The sequence below is a fragment of the Micromys minutus genome (genome assembly GCF_963924665.1).
Source record: "Micromys minutus genome assembly, chromosome: 2".
Taxonomy (NCBI): Eukaryota; Metazoa; Chordata; class Mammalia; order Rodentia; family Muridae; genus Micromys; species Micromys minutus.
In genome coordinates, this window is record NC_137971.1 from 92,172,386 (window position 1) to 92,187,216 (window position 14,831).

At 35.3% G+C, this 14,831-nt stretch overlaps 1 protein-coding gene across 1 annotated transcript in view; it reads right to left on the reverse strand.

The window, feature by feature from the left end:
* Nucleotides 1-7,151: 7,151 nt before the first annotated feature.
* Nucleotides 7,152-14,831, reverse strand: part of LOC308417754 (uncharacterized protein) — a gene marked incomplete at both ends in the record, with an annotated part of 39,582 nt that continues 31,902 nt past the window's right edge. Inside the window, one exon of the mRNA XM_080913065.1 lies at nucleotides 7,152-8,132. Within this exon, the coding sequence (XP_080769191.1) occupies nucleotides 7,152-8,132 (981 nt within the window). The remainder of the gene's footprint in view (nucleotides 8,133-14,831) is intronic.

Below are 14,831 nucleotides of genomic sequence, written 5' to 3' on the forward strand. Positions count from 1 at the left end.
GACTCAACCAGGGAGTCTATGCTTCCCTTGCTCTTACATAATTGTATTCTTCCCCTCTGCAGCTCCCAGTTCCCTGTATGGCTATTCACCTTTTTCCTTGGTCACCTTGGCCATGAATCTTAATGTCCCACCTCTGTCTCCCAGCTCAGCCATTGCTCACCAACAAGAAAATGACACTGCCAATGGGACAAATTATCAGCCTACAAAATAGAAAAAAAATCTTCACCAATGCCACATCTGATGGAGATATAACTTTCAAATTATATAAAGAACTTAAGAAAATGAACATAGGAAAAAAAAAAACCCTAATAATCCAATTTAAAATGTGGCACAGATCTAAACAGAGAATTCTTGACAGAAGAATCTCAAATTGCTTAAAAGCAAAGAAAGTTTTAACATCATTAGCCATTAAGGAAATGCAAATTAAAATGATTCTAAGATTTCATTTTTCATGTGTCAGAATGAATAACATTAAAAAACAATTGACAGCACATGCTGGCAAGTAAGTGGACTAAGAGGAACACTCCTACATTGCTGGTGTGGATAAAAACTTGAACTGTCAACTGGAAATGTATATGTTGGTGTCTCAGACCTCACAACTATGTCATCCCTAGACATGTAACCAAAAGACACCTCATCTTACTACAAGGACACCTGCTCATTTATGTTCACAGCTGTTTTATTTGTAATAGCCAAAAATAGAAACAACCCAGATGTCCCTCAACTGAAGAATGGGTAAAGAACATGTGGAACATTTATATAACAAAGTATTACTCAGCTGTTAAAAACAACGATATCATGAAATTTGCAAACAAATGGTGGAACTAGAAAAAATTCATCTCAAGTGAGTTATCCAGACCCAGAAAAAACAAACATGATAAGTTCTCACTTATGAGTGGATTTAGCAATAAAGCAAAAGATAACAATATTATTAATTCACAGACCTAGGGAAGCTAAGTATCACAGAGGTTTTAATGGGGAACATAACAATCTTCCTGTGAAGGGCAAATAAAATATGCATTGTAGATGGAAGTTGTGTAGGATCAGGAGGTATCAGGTTGGGGAAGAATGAAGAAAGAGAATACTGGGAAATACAGCTGGAATCTGGGGGTGGTATCTCAGAGTTGAGGTAGAAACCTAGTGCAATCAAAATTTCCAGGAATCTACAAGTGTGACCATAACTAAGCAATGTGGTAATACCGAGCCTGAATTGGTCATCTTCCTTTGACCCTAGCTAAGACTCCTAGCAATAGGGAATACATAGCTTGAATTAGTCATCTTCTTTAGTTAGGCAAGAATCCCAGTGTAGGAATTGCAACAACACAGCCATATAACCTAGAATTTGCCCTGCTTTCCAAGATGTGTTGGGATAAAGGTGTCAAAGAAATTTTGGTAGTGGCCAACCAATGACTGGTTTCAACATGAAATCACAAGAGGAAGCCTACCTCTAACCTTGACTAGAAGATGAAGATCTAGAGGCTAGAGAGCCCAAAAACCTAGAGTTAAACCAAATATGTATGCCATTAAAACGAATGTCAATTAAATGATGTCTAACAATATTCTGCTATATTTATAGACTGGTGCCTAGCCTAAACATCAGAGAGGCTTCATTCAGCAGCCAGTGGAGACATGCAGAGACCCACATCTAAACAGTAGCAGAAGCTCTGAGAATCCTGTGGAAGAGGGGTAGAATGGACTATAGGAGCCAAGGAGTCAGTGAAACTAAAAGATAAGCCCCAGATCCCATACCCTGCCTCATAGGGGCTCACAGAGACTGAACTGTGACTGCATGGGACTGATCTAGCCCTCCGTATATAATTATAATTTTGTAGTTTGTTCTTGTGAGACTCCTAACAGTGTGTGAACAAGGACTCATTTCTACTCCTTTGGGACCCTTTGCCTCATACTGGGTTGCTTTGTCTAGTCTTAATGTTAAGGGAGATATCCAGTATTACTGCAATTTGCCATGCCAAATTTGTTGGATCTCTATGGGAGGCTTGTCCTTTACTGAATAGAAATGGAGGAAGAGTTGGTTGGGAGCAAGTTTGGTAAGAAGGTGGAGTGGACAGACTTGGAGGAGAGAAGGGAAGAGAAACTGCAGTTTGGATGTTAAAAAATGATTAAAAATTAAAATAATGAATCAATAAAATTAATGTTATAAGGCAACTCATAAAATAGTCTAATATATATATATATATATAAATGAATTATACAGTACATCATAGAAATGACATCCAGGAAATTGAGGCATATTCCATGTTGGGGAGATTTCAATTTGATATTTTCCATTATTTTATTTATTTATTCACTTTACATCCTGATTGCAGCCCCAGTTTCCTCTCAGTCCCTGTGTCACATGGCTCCTCCTCTACCTTCCCCTCTGAAAAGGAGGGACAGCCCTCCTCTGAGTACCAACCCTTTTTGGTGCCTCAAGTCACTAGTCGCTTCCACTCCCATTGAAGGTAAACAAGGTAGCCCAGGTAAGGGAGTATGATTCACAGGCAGGAAACAAAATCAGGGTAAGCCCCTGCTCCAGTAGTTGGGGGACCAAAATGCATAAATATTTCATATGTATGGGAACCCTAGTTTCAGCCCTTGTAGGTTCTTTGAACAGTAGTTCATTCAGTCTTTGGGAGTCCCCAAATGTCCAGGTTATTTGACTGTTGGTCAACAAACTTCCCCCAACTCTTCCTTAAAAACTCCAGTGCTTGGTCTAATGTTTGGCTATGGGTCTTTGTATTTGTTTTGGTCAGCTCCTGTGTGGAGCATCTCAGAGGACAGTTATGTTAAGCTCTTGTCTGTGAATCCAGGCTGACAGATTAAAACATAGCCTGAGTCTCCAAGGTAGTTGAAGGAGAAGGGCAGGCCTATAAATGTCTCTATTTATCCTCTATGGACAACTCAGCACATTGCCCCCTCCAAATTGGCAGGGATTTTTACAGTATTCACTTATGCCCATCTCACACAGGACACCTGTGTATCTAGGCCAGCAGTGACAGATATAGTTGTCAACAGTGTTTCTTACCAAAACAATTCTATGCACAAGGGTTTTTTCTAGAAGACAATTGTTATTCAAACAGCCAATAATTTGAACAAAGACTATGAAGATCTAAAAGAATTGCCACTTGTGTAAATACCCAAGGATAAAGGGGTTTCCTCTATCAATGTCCTCTTGGATACAGTAGGCTGACCAGTGAAACTGCTACTAATTCCTGTGAAAGGAACACCTGCCATTGTGTATGCACCAGCTATAAAGACACTGAGTACCTTACATGTATCTGCCTTGGTGGATATGCTACAAAGTTCTGTGAGACAGATCATAATGAGTGTGCTTCCAGCACTTGCCACAATGGAACATTGTGCCAGGATAGAATTAATGACTACACCTGTTTCTGTGTGCCTGGATACCAAGGCAGGTATGGTGACTTCCGGTATAAACTGTGAGCTGGAAATTAATGAATGTGGATCCCAGCCATGTCTATGTGGTACTACATGTCAGGATTCTCTTAGCACTTACTCTTCTCTGACTATACACCTGGATTCCTTGGAGACAACTGTGAACTCAACTTTGACAAATGTTCTAGTCATCCATGTCTCCATGGAGGTGTCTGTGTAGATGGAGAAAACCAATACTACTGTGGCTGCATGGAGAGTGGATTTACAGAGGAACACGTTGATGCATCTTTCAATTTGATTCTAATTTCTATGTTGTATATAATTTTTAAGCAATTTGATCTAAAATGAGTCCAGATATTACAGAATGTTTATTTGTGAAAATCATTTGTCACATCTATTATTCTTTTATAGAATAGCCTGAGAAATAAAATAAAATTTATTTAAAATTATAAAATTCAAACTTTATGCTATAGAAAATCATTATTTGTTGTTTGAGAGTAGATTAACAAATCACTACAGAAATTGACAGGCATAACTTAAGTTTCTACACAACAAGTTGTAGAGGAACTGGCCTTATATCATGGTTCCAAATGAACATTCTTAGTTTGAGTATAGACTGTTTTCCATTGGATGTATATTGAAAAAAAAAAAAAAAAAAAAAAAAAAAAAACAAAGGTAGAGAAATTAACAGACAATGACTAGCATATACTACATAGATAGAAAGCCCATTTATATTACACTACAAAACCTCACTTATGATTATACAGTGGGACCAAATGTATTGCCAAACACTGGCAAGTCAAAGCCTTTAAGTACAAAATGGCCTTCCTTGAAAGTGAGCATTTCCACTTTTGATTATACTGAGTCTTACATAACTGTGAGATAACTCAATTTCAAAATATATATTTAGACAGAATACCAAGTCCATAGAACTAAATACTTGGATTAAATTGTTTTCATGATTTACTCATTGCTGTTAAAATGACTCAAAATATACAAAAAGAGACAAAATGAATGCAAATAACATGACTAATGAATATTATTTATAAAGTGAACCTAAGGAATTATAGAAGAAAGGAAGGAAGGAAGGAAGCAAAAGAGTATAGGAGAAATGGAAGAAGGAAAGAAGGGAAGGAAGAAAGGAAAGAAGGATGGAGAGAAGGATAGAAGAAAGAAGGAGTCATGGGCAATATTTGATTTGACTCTACAAGATGGAAGCCAGACTTGATTTTCACTTTTGTGAGAATTTATAATATCTGATATTACATGGACACAGTATCATAGCATACTCCATGATCTTCTGGCCATTACAATCTTTACAACCCCTATTTAACAAGCTTCCCCCAAGTCTTAGGTGAAGACAGGTTTTCAGATGTATCCACAGCATGCGGATAATGTCTATAGAAATAGAAGTTAAATCAATATGTGAAATAAATGACAAGAATATCATACTGTAAAATTTCAATCAAACCTTAAAGATGTTTGTAAATTAGATAACAACATATTAACTTTATAAAAGGAGGTTAAGACATAGAACATTGAACCATATTCCTTGAATATATTTTGTGTACCATGTGATTTAAAGCACTAGGCCTGCACTAATTCTAATTATTCTGCATATATGTTTTTAATGTTAGGTTGGCACATTTCTAACAGTGGAAGTTGATATTTCTCTGACTCTTCTTTGCTATTGAGACTTTTTTTTCTCTTATTGGGTTGCTTTATCCAGTCTTGGTTTTAGGGCTCTTGCCTTGTCTTACCATAACTTGATTTGCCCTGTTTGGTTGTCAATTCTTGGAGGCCTGCTCTATTCTGAAGGAGAAATGGAGAAAGATAATATGTAGGGGAGAAGGGAGGTAGTAGGAACTAGGAGGAGTAGAGGGAGTGTATACTGTGGTTGGGATATATAGTATGAGAAAGGGATCTATTTTCAAATAGAAGACTCTCAAAAACTGAATCCAAAAAACTCATCCAAAATATTATTCACCACAGTGAAGTAGGCTTTATCCCAGGGATCCAGGGGTGTATGGTTCAATATAAGAAAATTCATCAATATAATCCTTTAATAAGCAAACTCATAGAAAAAAATCATGGTCATCTCACAAGATGCTGAAAAGTCATTGACAAAATACAACAACTCTCCATGTTAAAAGTCTTGGAGAGGACAGGAATTCATGGCACATATATAAATACAATAAAAGCAATATACAGCAACCTCACTAAAATCATGGAAAAGATGAGGCTGTCCACTCTCTCCATATCTGCTCTATATAGTACTTGAAGCTCTAGCTAGAGTAAAAAGACAACTAAAGAAGATCAAGAAGATACGAATTGGAAAGAAAATAGTCATATTATATAGATGATATAAGAGTACACATAAGCAACGCTTAAAATTCTACCAGAGAACTTCTATAGCTAATAAACTTCTTTAGCAAAGTAGTAAGATACATAATTAACTCAAGCCTCTCTTTATACAAATCACTAATGAGCTGAGAAAGAAATTAGGGAAACAACAACCCTTATAATACCCAGAATCATATATATTATCATGGTGTAACTCTTAATAAGCAAGTGAAAGACATGTATGACAAGAACTATAAATCCCTGTAAAAAGAAATTGAAAAAGAGCTCATAAGATGTAAAGATCTCCCATGCTCATAGATTTTGGTAGGATTAACATAGTAAAAATGGCCATATTGCCAAAAAACAATATACAGATTCAATGCAATTTTTCTCAAAATTAAAACACAATTCTTCACAGACATGAAAATAGAAATTCACAACTTCATAAAAATAACAGTAAAACAGAATAGCCAAAACAATTTTCAACAATAAAAGAACTTCTTGAGGAATGACTATCTCCGGCCTCAACCTGTATCACAGAGGAATAGTGACAAAAACTGCTTGGTACTGGTACAGAGACTAACAGGTGAATGAATGGAATAGAACTGAAGATCGAGAAATAAACCTGAAAACATATGGACATTTGATCTTTGACAATAAATAAATAAATAAATAAATAAATAAATAAATAAATAAATAACTATGTACTAGACAAAAGAACGAATCTTCAACAAATGATTCTTTGTTTAACTGGCAGTCTGCATGTAGAAGAATGCAAATTGATCTATATTTATCACCATGCACAAAGCTCAAATCCAAATGGATCAAGGACCTCAAAAGGCAACAGGTAGGAACTAGGTACACTGAATCTTGTAAAAGAGAAAGTGGAAAATAGCCTTGAACTCATTGACACAGGGGGAAATTTCTTGACCAGAATACCAATGGCCCAGGCTCTAAGATAAAGAATTGATAAATGGGACCTCATGAAACTGAAAAGCTTCTGTAAGGCAAAAGACATTGTTTAGTAGAACAAAACAACAACCTACAGCTTGGGAATAGTGTTACATTTCATAACCTGCATTTTTTTTTGAAAATATGTCTTCTAGATTTAACAAAATCAAAATGTATATGCAAAATATTTTTATACTACGAAAAGTAATTTAGGACAGTATTGTTGATCTAAGTTTTAGATTTCAATTAAGAATTGTCTTTGAAATCTGAATATCTTCAGAAACCGAAGGCTTTTGTTTAAAAAGTAAATAAAGACAAGTTTTAATTCTCTATGCTGAGAAGACAAATATTTTTCTGACATTGAGGTTTGGATCCAATGTCTTAAAGACAAAACATTATTAACAAAACTTACATCAAACATTTATGTAAAGAAGAAATATTATATATAATAAAGATGTTTCCTAGTTCCCTTTTTCCCTAAATTTTATGTTTTTTAATTTCCTTAGGATTCTGTCACGAATCTGCTTAGTCTTCACACTGTAGACAATAGGATTCATGAGAGGAGGAACCAGTAGGTATACATTGGCCATGAGCACGTGGACAATTGGGGAAGCATTTTGCCCATAGCGACGTATCATGGATAGCCCAATCATTGGTGTATAGAAAGTGAGTACAGCACAGATGTGGGAAATGCAAGTGTTCAGTGCTTTTATCCGTTCTGCTTTGGAGGCTATACTCAATACAGTGCCCAGTATGAGGATATAGGACAGGAGGAGAAGCAAAGAATCCAGTCCCATGGAGAAGATTACCACCATGAGGCCATAGATGCTGCTGACCCAGCGGCTGGATACAGTTGTCTTTATGAGATCTTGGTGCAGGCAGAATGGGTAGGAGAGTATATTGATAACCCGATATTGAAGCCTCTTCAGGAGGAAGGAGGCTGGAAAGACCAGGGCTAAGGCTCTTCCAGCAATTGCCAAGCCAATTCCAACTATGACAGTATTGGTTAGAATAGCTGCATAGCGCAGAGGTTCCCGAATTGCTACAAAGCGGTCAAATGCCATGGCCAACAGCACTGCTGACTCAATAATTGAAAAAACATGAATGAAGTACATCTGAACCAGACAAGCATTAAAGGGGATCTCCCGGGCTTGGAACCAAAACACACTGAACATGGTAGGTAAGGTCGTGGTAGAGAGGCCAAGGTCAGTGAGTGCCAGCATAGACAAAAAGTAGTACATTGGCTGATGGAGGGAAGATTCAGTTCTGATAATGAATAAGATGGTAATGTTCCCTGCAATAGAAGTGACATACACCAAAAATATAGGGATGGAAATCAGGCCATATCTAGTTTCAAGGCCTGGGAAACCAGTCAGAAGGAATCGAGGGTACAAGCTGGAATCATTGATGACAGACATTATGCTGATAATGGGCCCTTCAATCTGCAATGGAAGATAAAAACACAGAAAAGTAAAGTCAACCCCAGCTCTGTAATAAATGAACAAAGGTAGAATGTCCTACTTTGTGTTAGATATTTAAATTAGTTCTCTACTCATCACATTTAATTAGCCCTTGTATTTTCTAATCAATATATAAATTTGTTTTATTTTATTGTATACATGTTAAGAACATAAAAGGAAATATGGCAGTGTTAAAATAGAAAGGTCTATAATAAATATCTTAAAGAGTATAAAGATTAAGATTTTGAATAGAGACTATATTAAGTATTAAGTCTTCAAACATATTTTTTAAACACATGGTGATATTTGCATAAAGGGAGAACATTGTGTTATGGGCAAAAGCAAATACAATAGGACCTGAGTAGATCTTCCCAAAGGTTTTATTAATTTAAATTTAAAAAACAGATAAGTTAAAAATGTATAAAGGGTGATTTTACAATTACTGACTCTTCAAGAACTTGATAGTCAACTTGATAACATTTTATTTGTATCAAAGTAGAATCAGTATAAAAATAATCTGAATGTTTGTGAAAAGATAGAGAAGTAGCTTTTAGAAAGTAGAGAACACAAGGGACAGCCCAAGCTGCTATACCCAGCAAAACTCTCAATCACCATAGATGGAGAGACCAAGATAATCTAAGACAAAATTAAATTTACACAATATCTGACCACAAACCCAGCACTACAACAAATTATAGGTGGAAAACCCAATACAAGGTGGGAAACGAGATCCTACTAAAAACAAGAAAATACCAAAGTGAGAAAACCAAACGAAGAAAGACAAACAGGCACAATTCTACCTCTAAAAGGAAAAATAGCAAGAAACAGAAACCATTATTCTTTAATATATGATAACATATATGGACTCAATTCCCCAATAAAAAGACATAGGCTATCTGACTGGATACATAAACAAAATCAAGTATTTTGCTGCACAGAGGAAACTCATCTCAGAGAAAAGACAGAAAATATCTCAGAGTAAAAGGTTGTAAAAAAAAAAAAAAAAAAAAAAAACTTGCAAGAAAATGACCCCAAGGAGCAAGATGGAGTGGCCATTCTAATATTGAATAAAGTAAATTTTCAACCAAATGTTATCAAAAAAAATAAGGAAGGACACTTTTCACTCATTACAGGGAAAATTTGTCAGGAGGAACTCTCAATCCTTATCATATATGCTCCAAATACAAGAGCACCCATATTCATAAATGAAACCCTACTAAAGTTCAAAAAATTGTACCCCACACAATAATAGTGTGAGACCTCAACATCCCATTCTCATCAATGGACAGAAAATGAACAAGGACACAAGGAAACTAGCTGAAGTTATGAACCAATTGGAATTAATAAACATCTATAGAGCATATAACCCTAAGAAAAAAAAATATAACTTCATCTTAGCACCTCACAGCAACTTCTCCAAAATGACCATATAATCTGTCACAAAATAAGCCTCAATAGATATTAGAAGATTGAAATGCTCCCATGCATCATATCAGAGTACCATGTTCTAAGGCTGGTCTTTAATAACAAATAAGACAACAAAAAGCCAATATACACATGGAAACTAAACAATGCTCTATTAAATGATAGCATGGTCAAAGAAGAAATAAAGAAAAAATAAAGATTTTCTAGATTTTAATGAAAATGAAAACACAACATACCCAAACCTATGGAATGCAATGAAAGCAGCAATGAGAGGAAAACTCATACCTATGAGTGCTTCCAAAAATAAACTGGAGAGAACATAAACTAGCAACTTGACAGCACAGTTGAAAATTCTAGAACAAAAAGTAGCAGATATACCCAAGAGGAGTAGACAGCAAGAAATTATCAAACGCAGAGCAGAAATTGACCAAATAGAAACAAAAAGAACCATTCAAAGAATCAACAAACCCAAAAGCTGGTACTTTGAGAAAATTAACAAGATTTATAATCCCTTAGCCAGACTAACTATAGGGCAGAGAGAGAGTATCCAAATTAACAAAATCAGAAAGGAAAGTGGAGACAAAACAACTGAAACTGAGGAAATTCAAGAAATCATCAGATCCTACTACAAAAGCCTATACTCAACAAAGGTGAAAAAGTTGGAGGAAATGGATAAATTCCTAGACAGATACCAGATACGAAAGTTAAACCAGGACCAGGTAGTCCCATAACTCCTAAAGAAATAGAAGCAGTCATCAAAAGCCTCACAAACAAAAAAAAAAGGCCAGGTACAGATGAGTTCAGTGAAGAATTCTATCAGACAGTTATTGAAGACCTAATATCAATACTCTAGAAACTTTTCCACAAAATAGAGTCAGATGGAACACTACCTAACTCATTTTACAAGGCAACAAAAGCCCTTGTTCCTAAACCAAACAAAGACCCTACAAGAAAGGAGAACTTCAGAACAATCTCACTTATGAACATTGATGCAAAAATACTCAACAAAATACTTGCAAACAGAATACAAAAACACATCAAAACATCAATTCACCATGATCAAGTAGGCTTCATATCCAGCTGGGATGCAGGGATGTTTTAATATACGGAAATCCATCAACGTAATCCACCATATAAACAAACTCAAAGAAAATTACCACATGGTCATCTCACTAGATGCCGAGAAAGCATTTGAGAAATTCAACAGGCCTTCGTGTTAAAAGTATTGGAAAGAACAGGAATCCAAGGCCCATACATAAACATAATAAAAGCAGTATACAGCAAACCAATAGCCAACATCAAACTTAATGGTGAGAAACTTGAAGCAATCTCACTAAAATCAGGGACTAGATAGGTTGCCCACTCTCCCCTACTTATTCAACATAGTACTGGAAGTCCTGGCTAGAGCAATTAGACAGAAAATGAAAATTAAAGGGACACAAATTGAGAAGGAAGAACTAAAAGCATCACTATTTGCAGATGTCATGATAGTGTACATAAGTGACCCCAAAATTTTTACCAGAGAACTTCTACAGCTGAAAAACAAGTTCAGCATACTGGCAGTATATAAAATTAACTCAAAAAAATCAATAACCTTCTTCTAATCAAAGGACAAACATGCAAAGAAAGAAATTAGAGAAAAGATACCCTTCACAATAGTCAAAAAGATTATGAAATACCCTGGTGTGACTCTAACTAAGCAGGAGAAGGACCTGTATGACAAGAACTTCAAATCTGTAAGAAAAAAATCAAGGAAGTTCTCTGAAAATGGAAAGATCTCCCATACTCATGGATTGGAAGGATCAACATTGTAAAAATGGCCATCTTACCAAAAGCAATCTACAGATTCAATGCAATCCCCATCAAAATTCCAAACCATTTCTTCTTGGAAAGAGCAATGTAGAATTTCTTCTGTAATAACAATAGACCTAGAATAGCGAAATCCATCTTCAACAACAAGAAACCACCCGAGGAATCACTATACCTGACCTCAAGCTATATTACAAGGCAACTCTGCTAAAAACAACATGGTACTGGTACAGAGATAGGCACATGGATTGAAGAAATAGAATAGAAGATTCAGAAATGAGCCCTCACATGTATGGTCACTTGATTTTTACAAAGAAGTTTCAAACATTCAGTGGAAAAAAGACAGCTTCTTCAACAAATAGTGTTGGTCCAACTGGCACTCAGCATGCAAAAGAAAGAAAATAGACCCTTTCTTATCCCCTTGTACAAAGCTCAAGTGCAAGTGGATCAAATATCTCCACATTAAACCAGGTACGCTGAAACTATTAGATGAGAAAGTAGAGAAAACCTTAGAACACGTAGGTACAGGAGAAAATTTTCTGAACAGAACACCAGTGGCCTGTGCTCTAAGGTCAAATATCAACAAATGGGACTTAATGAGATTGCAAAGTATCTGTAAGGCTAAGGACACTGTCAAGAAAGCAAAATGGCAGCCAACAGATTAGGAAAAGATTTTTACCAACCCCACATCTGATAGAGGTCTAATATCCAAGGTATGAAAAGAACTCAAGAATTTAGACACCAGAGAAACAAACAACCCTATTAAAAATGGGGTACAGAGCTAAACAAAAAGTTCTCAATTGAGGAATTTTGAAAGGCTGAGAAGAATCTAAGGAAGTGCTCGACATCTTTAGCCATCAGTGAAATGCAAATCAAAACTACGCTGAAATTCCACATCACACCAACCAGAATGGCTAAGATCAAAAATTCAGATGACAGCAAATGCTGGAGAGAATGCAGAGAAAGAGGAACACTTCTCCACTGCTGGTGGGGTTGTAAACTGGTACAACCACTCTGGAAATCAGCCTGACAGTTCCTCAGAAAAGGACATAGTACTGCCTGAAGACCCAGCTATTCCACTTCTGGGTATATATCCAACAGAAACTCCAACAAACAACAAAGGCACCACAATGTTCATAGCAGCCCTATTTATAATAGCCAGAACCTGGAAAGAACCCAGATGACCTTCAGTAGCTGAATGGATACAAAAATTGTGATGTATTTACACAACAGAGTATACTACTCAGCTATCAGAAACAATGACTTTATGAAATTCTTATGAAAATGTATGCATCTAGAGAATATCATCCTGAGTGAGATAACCCAGTCATAAAGAACAGACATAACATGCAGTCACTAATAATTAGATACTAACCCCAGAAAGGTCTGAACACCCCAGAAACAACTCACAGACTATATAAAGTTCAAGAAAAAACAGTCTTCCCCCCAAAAAAAAGAAAAGGAAAAAGCATTATACTTAATCTTTACACACCAAGAAAACTTTGACTATTTCCTGGTTACATTTTGCTTTACATGTGCTTTAAGCTCAATGTAACTTGTAAGATTTTAAGGCATACTATCCAACCTTTAAAAAAATCAAATACTGACAAGAATGTACTCGCATACTTTTATGCAGAAATGCTTATAATCTATACACTTATCTTTGTTTTTACAAAATAAAGTTGTTCAATTTTTAAAAAGACAAACCATAAAGTAAAAAAGAAGTTATTAATACTAAAATAGTGGTTGAATATAATTTCTAGTAGTTAGTACCATGAGGAATATTCTGTTGTTAAGATCAGGCAGAGAAGATGGAAACTGATAATATAGAACATCATATATTATGGAATAATATATAAGTTTAGGAATCTATAACAGCTCACTTATTTTATTGAATTTTGTTAGTTGCTAAAATAATCATAATAAAAGATTGATATAGAAAGTTGAATAATGAAATGAGTAAGATAAATCCAATTAAGTATGTTAAGCATGAGGAATTGGTATACTCTGTCAAATGAGGAATTTGAAATGCCTCATAAAGAGTCAGAAAACACTTCACAGATCAACAGAAAGGACATTAATATTTGAATGCAGTATCTAGTTGCAAGAAGAGTTGTGAGCTTTCTGTGCACCAAGCAGAGTTATCCACAGATTGGGTATCCGAGGCACCAAGCGAAACCAAACTTTGATTTACATAAAGTAATCTATGTTAAAGTTCTACATCAAAATTCCTATGCTCTATTTACCAACTTTTACTCTTCAATCAACAGAATCATGCTGCAATTTCCATGGTTGGTTCACTTGTAAAATATCTGATTATATAATTCTCTACAGAGGTAACACAAGAGTTTTCATTTCGATGGTAATACCTTTACTTTTAAGATAGGAAAAATAAAGAGAATAAAATAATTAATGTGTATATTATCTATTACACAGTGATGTAAATGCTGTAATAATACTAAATCTTGGGAAATACTGTTTTTATACATTATCTTCACTTCCCCTACTTTGATGGCGTAAGTTTCTGTTCTACTTCATCACTGAGTAATAAGAATCTTTTGGCATTCAAAATTACTTTCTTTCTTCCTTATATCCACCCTCAGTAGTTTGAGTTTTCTTCAGTCTTCTTCTCAGGGGGACACACAGAGGTTCATGTCACAGGTAACTCTTTTTCTCCTTAGAAATACTTCCAATTTAGATGATTTCAGTTATGAGACATTATTGGTTTTATACACAAGCACCTGCTTTCAGTGATGACCCATCTAGAGTCAGAGAAAGTCAGATGGCTGTTGCAATCTACTACTACATATTTGACAGATCACTAAACTTTCTTGAACATAAAAATAAAGTAGTATTAACCACAGAACCTTATTAATATTTAATATGTTTGAGGAAAATAAATGAAATGCCATACATTGCATCTGATATTTAAATAGTTTGATCTCAAGAAAAAATATTGATCAAAATAATGCATATTAATATTAAACATATCAACGACAGTCACTGACTCAAAGACACTATGATCAATATCTCTAAGATTAAGCAGGATTGATAAGTGCTCATAATATTGTGGGAGCAAAAAAAAGAGGAATTCAAAGCATAATCAATCTGTACACCACTTCAGCCATTTTGACATTTTAATCTTTATTTAGTATTTTACAATACTGTCTTTGGTCAACAGTGATGACATTTTTGATACCAAATTCCTGTCATGGACACTACATTCTCTCACCTCAAGGTTATTTTTAACAGCTTTTGAGGATAATAGTCTAGCAGGGTTAGAAAAGCAAATATTATATCCCTTCCATCTGTCCCAGAGCAGTAATTTCACTTAATCTAAGATCAGCAAAGGCTCTCAACTTCCTTCTAATGTTTCTAGATTCTTTAAATATATAACCCAGCAATTGTAGGTCCACTATTCTTACCTCAAATCACAGGCACGCCCAA